Genomic DNA, 14,971 nt, shown 5'->3' on the forward strand with positions numbered 1-14,971 from the left:
ATGATTTATAAGCTGTTTTCCTCATGGGGACCGACAAAATGTCCCCACAAGGTCAAAAAATTCAGGTTTTACTATCCTTATGGGGACATTTGGTCCCCACAAAGTGATAAATACACGCTCACACACACACACACACACACACACACACACACACACACACACACACACACACACACACACACACACACACACACACACACACACACTTCTATTGATTCATATAAAGCTATATATAATGACTACAGACTCCCCATAACCTAAACTCTGTCCCTACCCCTAAAAGAAAACTTTCTGCATTTTTTTAATAAAAACTAAAATGTATGTATGAATAATTTTCCAATAGGGGACATCCCCTGGTGTCGCTAAAGAGAAGTTTTGTCAGATTTAGCTCACTTTAGGGAACAATTAAGTAAACCAAGATACTCTATCTCTCTCTCTTTCTCTATCAAACACACACACACACACATTTAACAATTTAAATTACCTTACCTTATTTTCATTGAAAACACACATATTTTTATATGTATTAAATATTTTTGATTTTCTCCCCTTTTCTCCCAATTTGGAATGCCCAATTCCCACTACTGAGTAGGTCCTCATGGCCTCAATCCGGGTGGCAGAGGACAAGACTCAGTTGCCTCCGCTTCTGAGAGCATCAATCCGTGCATCTTATCACGTGGCTCATTGTACATGACACTGTGGAGACTCCGCATGTGGAGGCTCATGCTACTCTCTGCGATCCATGCACAACATACCACGTGCCTCATTGAGAGCGAGAACCACTTAATCGCAACCACAAGTAGGTTACCCCATGTGACTCTACCCTCCCTTGCAACCGGGCCAATTTGGTTGTTTAGAAGACCTGGCTGGAGTCACTCAGCACACCCTGGATTCTAACACGTGACTCTGACTTTAACTCGCTGAGATACTCAGGCCCCTGACGACACATATAGTTTTATAAAGAACTGCCTCTGCATCTATTTGTATTCTGGGGGAATGTAGCTCTGTGTTCTGGGGTTAAGATCAGTTTCTCTGTTTTTCCATTTATTATTTAAGGATTTCTGACAGGTCATGCACATTAAAGCAGTGCTCCTAGATAATATCCACATGATGCCATCTGGATTAAGTCACTTCCTCTTCACAAAAATATCCAGTGGGAATGCAAAACCCACTGAGCATTTTCATTTTTTTTTCTAGTGACAAACCAATGTGCACCAAATCACAGCAGTGAGTGGAAGTGATCTATATTGACTTAAATTAGAGAGTTTGTTTGTAGCCTGCTTAAGATGCTTAGCATTGCTTATTCTTATTCTCAAACGTTCATCGTTAGATTCATCGTTCATCGTTATATGCTTTGTCATTTTACCGCACATATTTCACCTGCATCCGCGTTCCATTTTTATCGTGTTTAAGCTGCATGCATTTTTTCAGCGCACACCCGTTTTTTCTCCTCTACGGTACACAGATTATTGCAGCAATCTCAAAGCACCGCTTATCAAGAACAACCAACAACAACAAACAATTTTGTGAGGGATTCACATCAATCTCAAACCCTCACCGCTCAGGAACGACAAACAACAAACAGTTTGCAGTAAGTCATGGCATCCGCTCATGCTATTTCTTCCTGCATTGCATGTCACATGTTTACAATAGCCTCCTCCGTCAGCAATGAGGGATTCACATGTGATAAATGTAAGGAATTAGTCAAGCTGACGGAGAAGGTTAATGAGTTAGAGACTCGCATCCGAATGCCAGTGGAGGTCAGTGAGAAAGAGAAGCCGGTAGATACTGTTTCGGATGTGAGTAGTACAGAGAGCAACATACACACTTTGGTTCCGGCTGTAGAGCCCCTGCAGCAGGTCTCGGCGGCATACTCGCTCCGCAAAGAGACACCACTCTCTCATTCCTGTTAGGATTTCCAATCGATTCTCTCCACTCAGTGATACAACCACTGAGAATCATGTTAAAAGAGCCCTTGTTATTGGCGATTCTATTGTAAGGAACATGGAAATAGAGACTCCAGCCACTATGGTAAAATGCATTTCGGGGGCCAGAGCGTCTGACATCAAATAAAATGTACAAGTGCTGGCTAACGCTAAACGTAGATTTTCTAAAATTGTTATCTATGTCGGCACTAACGATGTCTGGCTTCACCAGTCGTAGATCACTAAAGATAATGTTAAAGAGGTGTGCGAATTTGCAAAAACGATGTCAGACACTGTAATATGCTCTGGTCCCCTCCCTGCTTGTCGTGGTGACGAGGTTTACAGTAGATTAGTGGATGGATGTCTGAAGAATAAAATAGGATTGTAAAGCAGTCAATGGAAAGGAGGAGGCGAGAACCGGCTTGGCAATATAAATAATAGTTTAATTATAAACTTAAAAGACAACAAACACACATATGACGGACATGTCCGTAAACTATCTCTCTCTCCCGCACAATCCTCCGCAGTCGGCCTTTATCCCTCTCGGAGGCTTGATTAGCCTGATGAGGGACAGGGTGTGTATGATCACGACCCGGCCCTGCCCTCCGCCCTGCCACAAGGATTTATAGACAATTGGAAGAGTTTTTGGGGTAGACCTGACCTGCTAAAAAGAGATGGACTCCATCCCTCAAGGGAAGGTGCCGCTCTCCTCTCTAGTAATTTGGCTCATAGTCTTAACAATGATAGTATTTGACTAACCAAGGCCCAGGTCAGGAAGCAGACAAACTGGTTAATCTGAACGTCTGCTAGCTGCCTTGAGACGTCACACAGGTCACATAAACTAAAACACATAGAGACTGTATCACCTAGATATCTCATAGAGACTGTGTCTGTTCCCCGAACTACCAAACTCAATACCATCACTAAATCATTTAGAATTTTTTTTATTAAGGTTAAACTTGATCAGAACAAACAAATTAAAAATACACGTCATATAAAAATAGGGCTACTAAACATTAGATCTCTTTCTACCAAAGCACTAATTGTTAATGTAATGATTACAGATCATAGATTGGATGCACTCTGTTTGAATGAAACCTGGCTTAAACCGGATGAATATATTAGTTTAAATGAATCTACTCCCCCAGGTTATTGTTATAAACATGAGCCTCATCTGAAGGGTCGAGGAGGAGGTGTTGCTACAATTTACAGTGAAGTTTTTGGTTTTACTCAGAGGACAGGATATAAATGTAAATCTTTTGAACTATAATGCTTAATGTGACACCGTCAGATATAAATAAAAAATCTCTGTCTTCTTTTGTCCTTGCTACAATGTATAGATCACCCAGGCCTTATTCTGATTTCCTTGGTGAATTTGCTAATTTTTTATCAGATCTTGTAGTTACTGTAAATAGAGCTTTATTTGTTGGTGACTTCAACATTCACATAGATAATGAAAATGATACATTGGGATTAGCATTTATCGATATTGTCAACTCTCTTGGAGTCAGACAAAATGTAACAGGACCAACTCATCGCCATAATCATACGCTAGATTTAATTCTGTCATATGGAGTTGATGTTGATAATATAGAAATTCTGCAGCAGAGCGATGACATCTCGGATCATTAGCTCATCTCTTGTATGCTGCAATCAGCTAATGTTATTCAATCTACATCACACTATCGTTCAGGTAGAACTATTCTTTCGACCACTAAAGATAGCTTCACTAATAATCTTCCAGATCTATCTCATACACTCAATAAACCCCAAAGCCCAGAAGAACTTGATGAAATAACAAAAAATATAAATGCAGTCTTCTCTAGCACTCTTGATATTGTCGCCCACTTTGATAAAGAAAATGAAAGAAATAAGCCAAGACTACAATGATCACACTCGTGCTCTCAAGAGAGCAGCTCGGAAAATGGAACGCATGTGGAAAAATACAAAATTAGAAGTATTTCGTGGTGCATGGAAGGATAGTTTCTGTAGATACAGACAGGCACTAAAAGCTGCCAGGTCAGCATATTTTAGTAAACTCATAGAAAATAACCACAACAATTCTAGATGTTTATTCAGTACTGTGGCTAAATTGGTTAGGAATAAAGCCTCAACAGAACCAGATATTATGTGGAATTATGCAATCATCTGTCATAGCACCTGAGAAAACAGTGTCTAATAATTTTCTTCATGTGCAACTTCAATCCTTCTCTGTCATAGGTCATGAAGAGCTAACAAAACTTCGAATCATCAAAAGCCACAACATGTTTGTTAGATCCTATACCAACTAAGCTCTTAAAAGAGGTATCTAATGTAATTTCAGAACCTCTTCTTAATATTATTAACTCCTCACTATGCTTAGGACATGTCCCAAGAAACTTTAAAATGGCAGTTATCAAACTGCTTATTAAGAAGCCACAACTTGATCCTGGAGAACTGGCTAATTATAGAATATCAAAATCCACAAAAGGAGGTAGATCCTTTTCATATTTGGCTCCTAAACTATGGAATAGTCTCCCTAACATTGTTCGAGATGCAGACACACTCCCTCAGTTTAATTCTAGACTAAAAACTCATCTATTTAACCAGGCATACACCTAATTTATCCTCTGTGGCAGGGCGGAGGGCGGGGCCGGGTCGTGATCCTACACACCCGGTCCCGTATTAGGCTAATCAAGCATCCCGAGAGGGATAAAGGTCAACTGCAGAGGATCGTGCGAGAGAGAGAGAGAATTACGGGCATGTCGGTCATGTGTGTGTTTCTTTATGTTTATTTTTAAAATATTATTTATATTATCAAGCCGGTTCTCGCCTCCTCCTTTTCCATTGATCCCTTTACACTGGGTGCTCTGCAGTCGACCTTTATCCCTCTCGGGAGGCTTGATTAGCCTAATACGGGACCCTGGTGTGTAGGATCACGACCCGGCCCTGCCCTCCGCCCTGCCACATCCTCCTACCCACAATTAGGCTGCTTTAGTTGGATCTGCTGGAACCAGAAACCAGAAACATTGATCATGATTTATAACTCTGCAATAAATTGAATGGCATCTATGCTTATATTATTTTATTTGTTTCCCTGTCTCAACCTCGGAATCCTATCCTGAGGTCAACAGAACCGGCTGGATCCAGCACCATTCCTGCTTCGTGTTGTGTGATTCGATAAGTCAGGAGAAGCGATCTATCTACAGGAGTCTGCAGTTGTATGTAAGTGTGTTTATTTCATTGTTTTTAACGTCGTTAGAGTGGTATTCATTGCTAGATCAGGTGCTGTTTGTTTACTATCTTGAACGCAGGTCGCTTAAACGTGTGTTTGGTGTGTGTGTGCGCTATATTTGTGTTGACTTGTCCCATAGTATTCGCTGCTAGATTTGTTTAGACTTGTCACATAGTATTTGCTGCTAGATTTATTTAGACTCGTCCTGTAGTATTCACTGCTAGATTTGTTTTGACCTGTCTTGTAGTATTCGCTGCTAGATTTGTTTAGACTTGTCCCGTAGTATTCACTGCTAGATTTGTTTTGACCTGTCTCGTAGTATTCGCTGTTAGATTTAGGGTTGGTTATCCAGTGTGTGTAAATCTATAGTCGATTTTGTGTCTGCAAACAGTGCTTCACAATTTTTGGAGTATTATTTATTGCTAAAGGGCAGCATAATTTATTTGCGGTGTGTGGAAGTCGCGTTTGTTCCAGCGCAACCCTCAGTTTAAGTAGCATTAAGGCGTGGCCGCTTTTTCCACTGAATGACTCGTTAAAGTGTGTATTTATTGGACTGAATGCTGATGCAGAAGCGGCAGTGGAAGTGGTAGCCCTCGTGTCTAGCCCTCCTCGTGTGAAGACCTACTTGGGTAAAGACCAGCAAGTCTACCTGTGCAAGTCCACCGAGCAAGGACACTGACAAGTCTCCACTCACCAAAGCACTTAAGTATTTTTGTATTTTTTATTATTTTACTTATACATACATACATACTAACATGTCTAGTTCACTAATAACACATGCCTTCAAGCACATCCCTGTTATCTGTTGTAGACCGTTCAGAAGATACAGATGCAAGACAAAACGCAATCCACACAACCTACGGCCGCTTTGCACTTCAACACCTGCTCCACTCTCGTTCTCAGTGGGACTCTGGAACTGCCAGTCTGCTGTGAACAAAGCTGCCTTCATTCCAGCTTTCGCCACACAGTCCACCCTCAGCATCCTGGCACTGACAGAGACATGGATACGTCCTGAGGATACAGCAACACCTGCTGCTCTCTCCAACAACTTCTCCTTCTCCCACATCCCTCGACATACTGGTATGGGTGGGCGAACAGGTTTGCTCATTCATAATAACTGGACTTTTTCACCACAGGCTTCACTATGTAACAATACGTCTGTTGAATTCCATGCTATTACTACAATGCGACCCACAAAAATACATGTTGTTGTCATCTATCTCCCTCCAGGTCAGCTGACAAGCTTTCTTGAGGAGTTGGATGTTCTGCTGTCCTCCTTTCCAAAGGATGGCAGGCCACTTGTGGTTCTTGGCAATTTCAACATACACAAGACAAGCCCCAGGCCATTGAACTGAATACTCTTCTGGCCTCATTTGACTTGGAAAGACTACACACCACAGCAACTCACAGATCGGGCAACCAGCTGGACCTCATTTTTACACGTAACTGTACCACCTCAAATATTCTTGTTACACCTTTACATGTCTCTGATCACTACTTTGTTCAATTCAACATGATTCTCCCATCCATAGTAAAACTGACTCCACCTTTGGTTTCCTATCGCCGTAACCTCAATTCCCTCTCACCCTCTCACCTTTCCACTGATGTCTCTGCCGCTCTTCCCACAATAAATTTATTTTCCATGCTTGATGTAAACACTGCCACAGACACACTTAGCTCTACTTTAACAACCTGTCTAGACAATATCCGTCCTCTCTCCTCTAGACCAGCACGTACTACACCACCCACCCCCTGGCTATCTGACGTCCTTCGGGAACATCGGACTGATCTCAGGGCAGCTGAGAGGAGATGGCGGAAATCTAAAGGTCCAGCCGATCTAGGTAAATATCAGCTTCTGCTTGCAAGTTTTTCAGATAATGTTAAAGCTGCAAAAACTTCATATTACCAGATCAAGATCAACAGCACCACAGACACTCGTAGCTTGTTTAGAACATTCAACACACTTCTCTGCCCTCCCCCTCCACCACCTGACACATCACTGACAGCAGATATCTTTGCCACATTTTTTACTAATAAGGTTACAGCCATCAGCAATACATTCACAGCACCACACCCTGTCAAACACCCACCTCCTGTATGCAACTCTTCTTTATCTATGTTCTCTCCTTTAACTGACACTGAGGTCTCTAAACACCTTCTCTCCAACCACCCCACCACCTGTTCCCTCGACCCCATTCCATCACACCTTCTCCAGGCCATCTCTCCGTCCATCCTACCTGCACTTACACACATAATTAACACATCTCTTCTTGCAGGCATTTTTCCCACTACATTTAAGCAGGCTCGAATAACCCCACTGCTGAAAAAACCTGCACTTAACCCCACACAGATAGAACACTACAGACCAGTCTCTCTCATCCTATTCATGGCACAAACACTTGAAAGGGCAGTTTTCAATCAGATCTCTCACAGAACAAGCTGCTGGATGACAATCAGTCAGGCTTCAAAAGTGAACACTCCACTGAGACTGCCCTGCTGTCTGTCACTGGGTCAGGCGATAGAAACAGGCGAGTCTCATGTGATCTCTCCATGTTCCTTTCAGGCCTTCAGAGACCCACCTTCGAGCCGCTAGAATCAGTCGAGCTCAAAGCCCTCTGCTTGAAGATAGCCCTCCTGATCCCTCTCGCTTCAAGAGGGTTGGGGACCTGCAAGCGTTCTCTGTCAGCGACACTTGCCTGGAGTTCGGTCCGGCAGATACCCATGTCCTAAGACCACGACCGGGCAATGTGCCCAAGGTTCCTACGACCCCCTTCAGGGACCAGGTAGTGAACCTGCAAGCGCTGCCCTGGGAGGAGGCAGACACAGCCTTTTCATTGCTCTGTCCGGTGCTTGCTTTACGTACCTATGTGGACCGCACGCAGAGCTTTAGATGTACTGAGCAGCTCTATGTCTGCTTTGGTGGACAGCTGAAAGAGAATGCGGTCTCCAAACAGAGGCTTTCCCACTGGGTTATTGACACCATCGCCTTGGCTTATCACACCCAGGCTATGCCCGCCCCCTTGCGGGTCCAGCACACTAGACGAGAAGTGTGGCATCCTCGTGGGCACTGGCCAACGGCACCTCCCTAGCAGACAAATGCAGAGCAGCAGGCTGGGCAACACCCAATATCTTTACAAGATTTTACAATCTTAGGTTTGAGTCGTCTCATCCCGTGCTCCCTCAGGTCTGAGGACGTAGAACTTGGAAATGCGGAACGTCTGACCGGGTGTTCCTTTTGCAAATAGCGCTTTTTCCCTCCACTGAGGTGATCATGTGCGCTCTTTTCCCCCAGGAGAGTCCACTAGATTTGCGCTGAATGTTCTTCCTCCCTAGCCCTCTGGACCGCAAATTCAGGGGAGGAATTACCCGACCAGACCCATTACGGGTACTATAATGACTCTGTACTGGAATAAGTGCTCTACAGGATGGGCCTTTGTGGATTAATCCCCCTGTGTGTATTTTCCGTGGTACAGTCCCCGCTGCCCCTGGTCACGGTGTTTGTAGCAACTCCTCCCTCACATTTCCACGTGTGGCCTGAAAAACCATGTGATGTATTTCGCCACTCTTTACCTCCCCCCAGCCTGGGCAGGTGGTGGTCTCCGCAGGGTCTTTTCCCCCTGAAAGAATAGGAGTTGGAAAATAATGCCTTCCCCGATGCGTGTGATAGCGTTAAGATAGCCCCAACCTGCTCCCATACTTGGCATGTCGCTTTGTTCCCTCTCTCCGGGATGCCGGGAACCTAAAAGGTTTGCTGATTTTTTATGGGCCGTTGGGGAAGGGTACGTGCAGTCTGACATGCAGCTTTGGCATGAGGGGTGTCAGTACTGCTTAAACGGTTCTGTTTTTTAGACTTTTTGTAAAATTACATTGGATTTATTTTGCTTAAACATGGTTTTTATTTGCACATTTTGCACCTCTTATGAATTAAACATCCTTTTAGAACACCATCCCTTCCCTCTGGTGTGATTCTCCTCACGATGACAATGCCAAATGCATAATTGTAAATGTATAAATTTTGGGTACATTTTACATGCAAGCCCCACTTCATATATTTTTACATTGGTAAAAATATGTAAAATGTTGTGTACCCCGATTTTTTACCTGTTTAAATCTGGCAACATTTCTATAAAGCACAAAGGACAAAAATGTCAGCTTTTCAACAGTAACCAAAAACTCTCCAGAGTTTTTCAGAGGATGACAAAGCACCCAGAGCCAACTGAAAAAACCACACAGGCAGAGTTATGGACAAAAACTTTATCTTTAGATGTCCCGCACAAACAATAGGAAATACAGGGAAAAGACAGAGGGGGTTGGGTTGAAACTATGTTCATTAAGGAATTTAAAGCTATAAAACAAAATTGGTCAAAAACATGCTCCTACCTTGTAATACAGTTAGGTTTTTGAGGGCCATGGAGTGTTCCCATTCCTTCAGTCTCAGATCTGCTGTGATGACATTCAGGATCTCAATCTCATTCCTCATCTGTTCTTCAAGGTGTATCTGTGTTATTTTCATGCTTGTGGCTTCATGTGATACATTTCCAATCTTCTCCTGTAGTTCACCGATCTTCACCTGGTGCAGTATCACATCTCCACTAAGTGAATGGTTTAATGTCTGTACGGTCCAGCCCACCTCTTCCAGGTGCTCTTGTAGGGTCTCTACATTTGCCACCATTGTCTTCAACATCGCGTCCTGTGCTCTGATAGAGACAGCAGCAAAGGCAAGCTCTTCTCCCAGACTGCTGCTGTTTTTTTGGCTGGAATGGCTCATCATGACCAGGTGATCCCAAAGCTGAGCCACGGAGTCCGTGGTGTGCTCAGAGAACGCCTGCAAATCCTTGATATCACGCTCCAAGCCCTGCGTTAGTCGCCCTAGTCATATTAATAACAGTAGGGTATCTATTAAAGACACTTGCAGAGAAAATTTCATTTTTTATGCTGATGTGTTCACACAGGTAGCATAAATGCAATTTGAGTCATCAGACTCGAATACATTTTGGGATTTAGTGATATTTTGCCAAAATACAAAAAGCAATGAGAAATCTGATTTATTAAGTCATTCTAGTAATTCTAGCCAAATTCATACAGTGGGTCCAAAACGTCTGAGAAATGCTTGTAATTGATTTTTTTAAATTGAATACTGCTTTTTTCTTCATTATATATTATAATCCGGCTTATAATTTGAGAAAGGTTGAATTGAAAAATTCACAACAATTTCTGAATTTCTGAGAAGGATATAGATGTAGGCATCACTCCAAAAAGGGGCGGGAGCTCCAAACTGTCATTACAGATATAGGGACCCCCTTACCTAACACTTTCCCTAACCTCCCACATGGGTGAAAGTGACTTTCCCTTCTGGAGTTTTGGAGTAACCACGCCCTCCTTTGGAGAATACGCCCCTATTTGAAGGTCTCTGGCATGCAGCTATACCTACATGGAATTTCTTAGTCAATTTTGCTTTAATTACCATATTTACATGCACTTAAGAAAACGGTTTATTCAAGGGTTTTTGCAGAAAGCTCCATTCTTAAACGTCATGTAAACGAGAACACCGAAATCCTTACACCATTTAATCTCTGAAGGTGTTTTTTTTTTATGATTTCCTGTCTCAGTGGCATACCCAAAATTAAAGGCTTATAACTTGACAAAAAAAAAAAAAAAATAGGAAGGTCAAGTTTTTTGTATCATTGTAAATCAAATTCACTCTAAAAAAGAAACTGCTGAAAAAAATATTTTTTACTTATTTTTCTGATTTGATATTATACAGTGAGGAAAATAAGTATTTGAACACCCTGCTATTTTGCAAGTTCTCCCACTTAGAAATCATGGAGGGGTCTAAAATTGTCATCGTAGGTGCATGTCCACTGTGAGAGACATAATCTAAAAAAAAAAAATCCAGAAATCACAATGTATGATTTTTTAACTATTTATTTGTATGATACAGCTGCAAATAAGTATTTGAACACCTGTCTATCAGCTAGAATTCTGACCCTCAAAGACCTGTTAGTCTGCCTTTAAAATGTCCACCTCCACTCCATTTATTATCCTAAATTAGATGCACCTATTTGAGGTCATTAGGTGCATAAAGACACCTGTCCACCCCATACAATCAGTAAGAATCCAACTACTAACATGACCAAGACCAAAGAGCTGTCCAAAGACACTAGAGACAAAATTGTACACCTCCACAAGGCTGGAAAGTGCTACGGGAAATTGCCAAGCAGCTTGGTGAAAAAAGGTCCACTGTTGGAGCAATCATTAGAAAATGGAAGAAGCTAAACATGACTGTCAATCTCCCTCGGACTGGGGCTCCATGCAAGATCTCACCTCGTGTGGTCTCAATGATCCTAAGAAAGGTGAGAAATCAGCCCAGAACTACAGGGGAGGAGCTGGTCAATGACCTGAAAAGAGCTGGGACCACCGTTTCCAAGGTTACTGTTGGTAATACACTAAGACGTCATGGTTTGAAATCATGCATGGCACGGAAGGTTCCCCTGCTTAAACCAGCACATGTCAAGGCCAGTCTTAAGTTTGCCAATGACCATTTGGATGATCCAGAGGAGTCATGGGAGAAAGTCATGTGGTCAGATGAGACCAAAATAGAACTTTTTGGTCATAATTCCACTAACCGTGTTTGGAGGAAGAAGAATGATGAGTACCATCCCAAGAATACCATCCCTACTGTGAAGCATGGGGGTGGTAGCATCATGCTTTGGGGGTGTTTTTCTGCACATGGGACAGGGCGACTGCACTGTATTAAGGAGAGGATGTATTGCGAGATTTTGGGGAACAACCTCCTTCCCTCAGTTAGAGCATTGAAGATGGGTCGAGGCTGGGTCTTCCAACATGACAATGACCTGAAGCACACAGCCAGGATAACCAAGGAGTGGCTCTGTAAGAAGCATATCAAGGTTCTGGCGTGGCCTAGCCAGTCTCCAGACCTAAACCCAATAGAGAATCTTTGGAGGGAGCTCAAACTCCGTGTTTCTCAGCGACAGCCCAGAAACCTGACTGATCTAAAGAAGCTCTGTGTGGAGGAGTGGGCCAAAATCCCTCCTGCAGTGTGTGCAAACGTTTGACCTCTGTAATTGCAAACAAAGGCTACTGTACCAAATATTAACATGGATTTTCTCAGGTGTTCAAATACTTATTTGCAGCTGTATCATACAAATAAATAGTTAAAAAATCATACATTGTGATTTCTGGATTTTTTTTTTTAGATTATGTCTCTCACAGTGGACATGCACCTACGATGACAATTTCAGACCCCTCCATGATTTCCAAGTGGGAGAACTTGCAAAATAGCAGGGTGTTCAAATACTTATTTTCCTCACTGTATATATCTTGGTGTAAATAAGACAGCTCCAAAGAAAATGCTTTTGTTTGGTTCACAATCATGTCAACTGTATCTGACAAAAATGTTTTGTTGATATGACAAAAAAATCAGTTATAGCATTACAAAAATAGTTTATCCTAGTGAACAAAGATGTCACCATTTATCCAAAAGCCTCTCCAAACAAATGAAACATAATAATTGTTCATAATAACTAATTGCAAATGCAAACACAACAATGATCAAAGGTTTGCATAGCATGCAGACATGATTTTAGCAATACGATTTCAGTCATCAGTGAGTTTGTCATGTACTTGGCACCATCTCCTAGTTGCCATATGTAACATTGTGCTTTATGTAGATTATCCAATGATCTAGTATTTTATATTTTATGTTCCATTTATTTTTTGTGAAGTTATAAGTGAAAACACGGCATATAAGCAAAACCAACATAATTGTCAAAGACATTTACTTATCTATTACTCGCTACATTTATGTATTTGGCAGACACTTTTACCCAAAGCAACTTACAGTGCACTTATTACAGGGACAATCCCCCAGAGCAACCTGGAGTTAAGGGCCTTGCTCAAGGGCCCAACAGTGGCATCTTGGTGGTGGTCAGTAACCCTGAGCCTCAACCACTGAGCCGCTATATTGTTGTCTGTGAGTAAAACAAATAGGCTGGTTTTATTCTACTCTTTGAGGGCTTTCCAACAACATATGACACATGACTATTTCATGAGTTTGATGTTTTTACTGATTGCAATATTACATACAGTGTAGGGGTGTAACATTTTTCGATAAAAAAACGTAACCATCCAATGTTCGGTAAGCATTGGCACGTGGTTCACCTCTAGTTTAATGATGCATCTGGAGCACAAGGTTTGAAGAAAACAAAGCATCAAATAGACGTGCCATACAACCACCGCTTATGCATCTGAATGAATCTGTAAATGGATACGTTCCGCCTATGTTTCATGTGGGTCAACTTAACGGCATCACAGCTGTATGTTGTGTGTAGTTAAAAAAGGCAAGCGCCAAGCGGAGAAAACCATCCGCTGATAGAGAAGCCACCTGCGTTATTCAAATCTCCTGTCTGGGAACATTTTCTTTTTGCAGTGAATTATAAGCGATGGTCAAAAAAACGTTTTTGTCGATCACTCGACACGAGTGTCGTATACTGGTAATCAGGGTTGGGAGGGTTACTTTTGAAATGTATTCCACAACAGATTACAGAATACATGCTGTAAAATGTAATTTGTAACATATTCCATTAGATTACTCAAAGTCAGTAATGTATTCTAAATACTTTGGATTACTTTTTCAGCACTGGTAGATTTTTTCACTTGTTTTGACTTTATAAACTCTGTTAGTACAGTAAGAATAAATACACATGTTAAAAATACATTCTCTGAAAAACCTAAATATCTTATGCAGTGTTGTTTCAAAAACAAGATCAATCAAATTGATCTTGTTTTAAGGATTTTTAGATATTTTTACAGGAAAACAATACAAAAATTGTTATCAAGAATATGATTTTTGCCCTAATATCAAAGGTCTTACTAGACAAAAACAAAATTATGAGCCAACGTGAATTATCTTGATAAAAAAATATGACCGTGTCTGGTAACATGTGCATGTAAAATGGCTAGAAATAGCATTTTAGCTTAGCATAAAGCTGACAATTTACACAAGGTTTATTTCTATTTCTTCTGCTTCAGACTTACCTCAAACTTACTTCTCTGACTGCTCGTATGAATGTAACACATCATAAGAAAGTGTTTCACTGCTGTTCAAAAGCACTTTGAATCACATCATTTATATGGATAAATGTTTTCCATCTGAAAGGACTAAATATAAAATTAAACAAATGACAATAAATTGAAAAAGTAATCTCTTCAGTAATCTAAATACTTTTTGAATGTAACTGTATTCTAAATACAAATGATTAAAATTGTAACTGTAGTGGAATACAGTTACTTATATTTAGTATTTTAAATACGTAATCCCGTTACATGTATTTCATTACTCTCCAACCCTGCTGGTAATACATCGATATATGATTAATCATTACGACAGCAAGGAAAGATTCCACACATTCTGCACACATTTTTAGCAGGCACTCAGTGCTAATTCGGACATGAAACTACAACTAAACTGCTTAGAGTGTTTATGGCAAAAGTTATTTTGACTATTTTGCCTTAGATAAGGGTGTGGGATTTCTGCGTATTAATAAAACACTAAAGCCACGTAACGACAACCCTTCTCTTATTCATTTTAATAACAAAGTTCCTTCTATAGTGATGTACAGCTTCTGAGTGTAAAAATGTATGTTGAGTTGAGTTTGAAATGCACTTTATGTTGATTCATGTAGCGTAATAGTTCAGGTATTAAGTTCAAATGTTGAGTTATTAATTAGAGAAAGTTTTTTTATTTTTAGTAAAGGTCCCTAATGAAAATTAACTATGGTTTTACTATAGTAATATTGTAGTAACCATGACT

General features: G+C 41.1%; 1 protein-coding gene across 2 annotated transcripts in view; it reads right to left on the minus strand.

The window, feature by feature from the left end:
- The window catches only part of scara5 (scavenger receptor class A, member 5 (putative)), a 128,334-nt gene that overhangs the window by 58,452 nt on the left and 54,911 nt on the right, over window positions 1-14,971 (minus strand). For both annotated transcript variants that reach the window (XM_052096026.1, XM_052096027.1), the window contains exon 5: window positions 9,520-10,008. In XM_052096026.1, the coding sequence (XP_051951986.1) occupies window positions 9,520-10,008 (489 nt within the window). The remainder of the gene's footprint in view (window positions 1-9,519; window positions 10,009-14,971) is intronic.

This window comes from Xyrauchen texanus, chromosome 28, assembly GCF_025860055.1.
Source record: "Xyrauchen texanus isolate HMW12.3.18 chromosome 28, RBS_HiC_50CHRs, whole genome shotgun sequence".
In the NCBI taxonomy this organism is placed as follows: Eukaryota; Metazoa; Chordata; class Actinopteri; order Cypriniformes; family Catostomidae; genus Xyrauchen; species Xyrauchen texanus.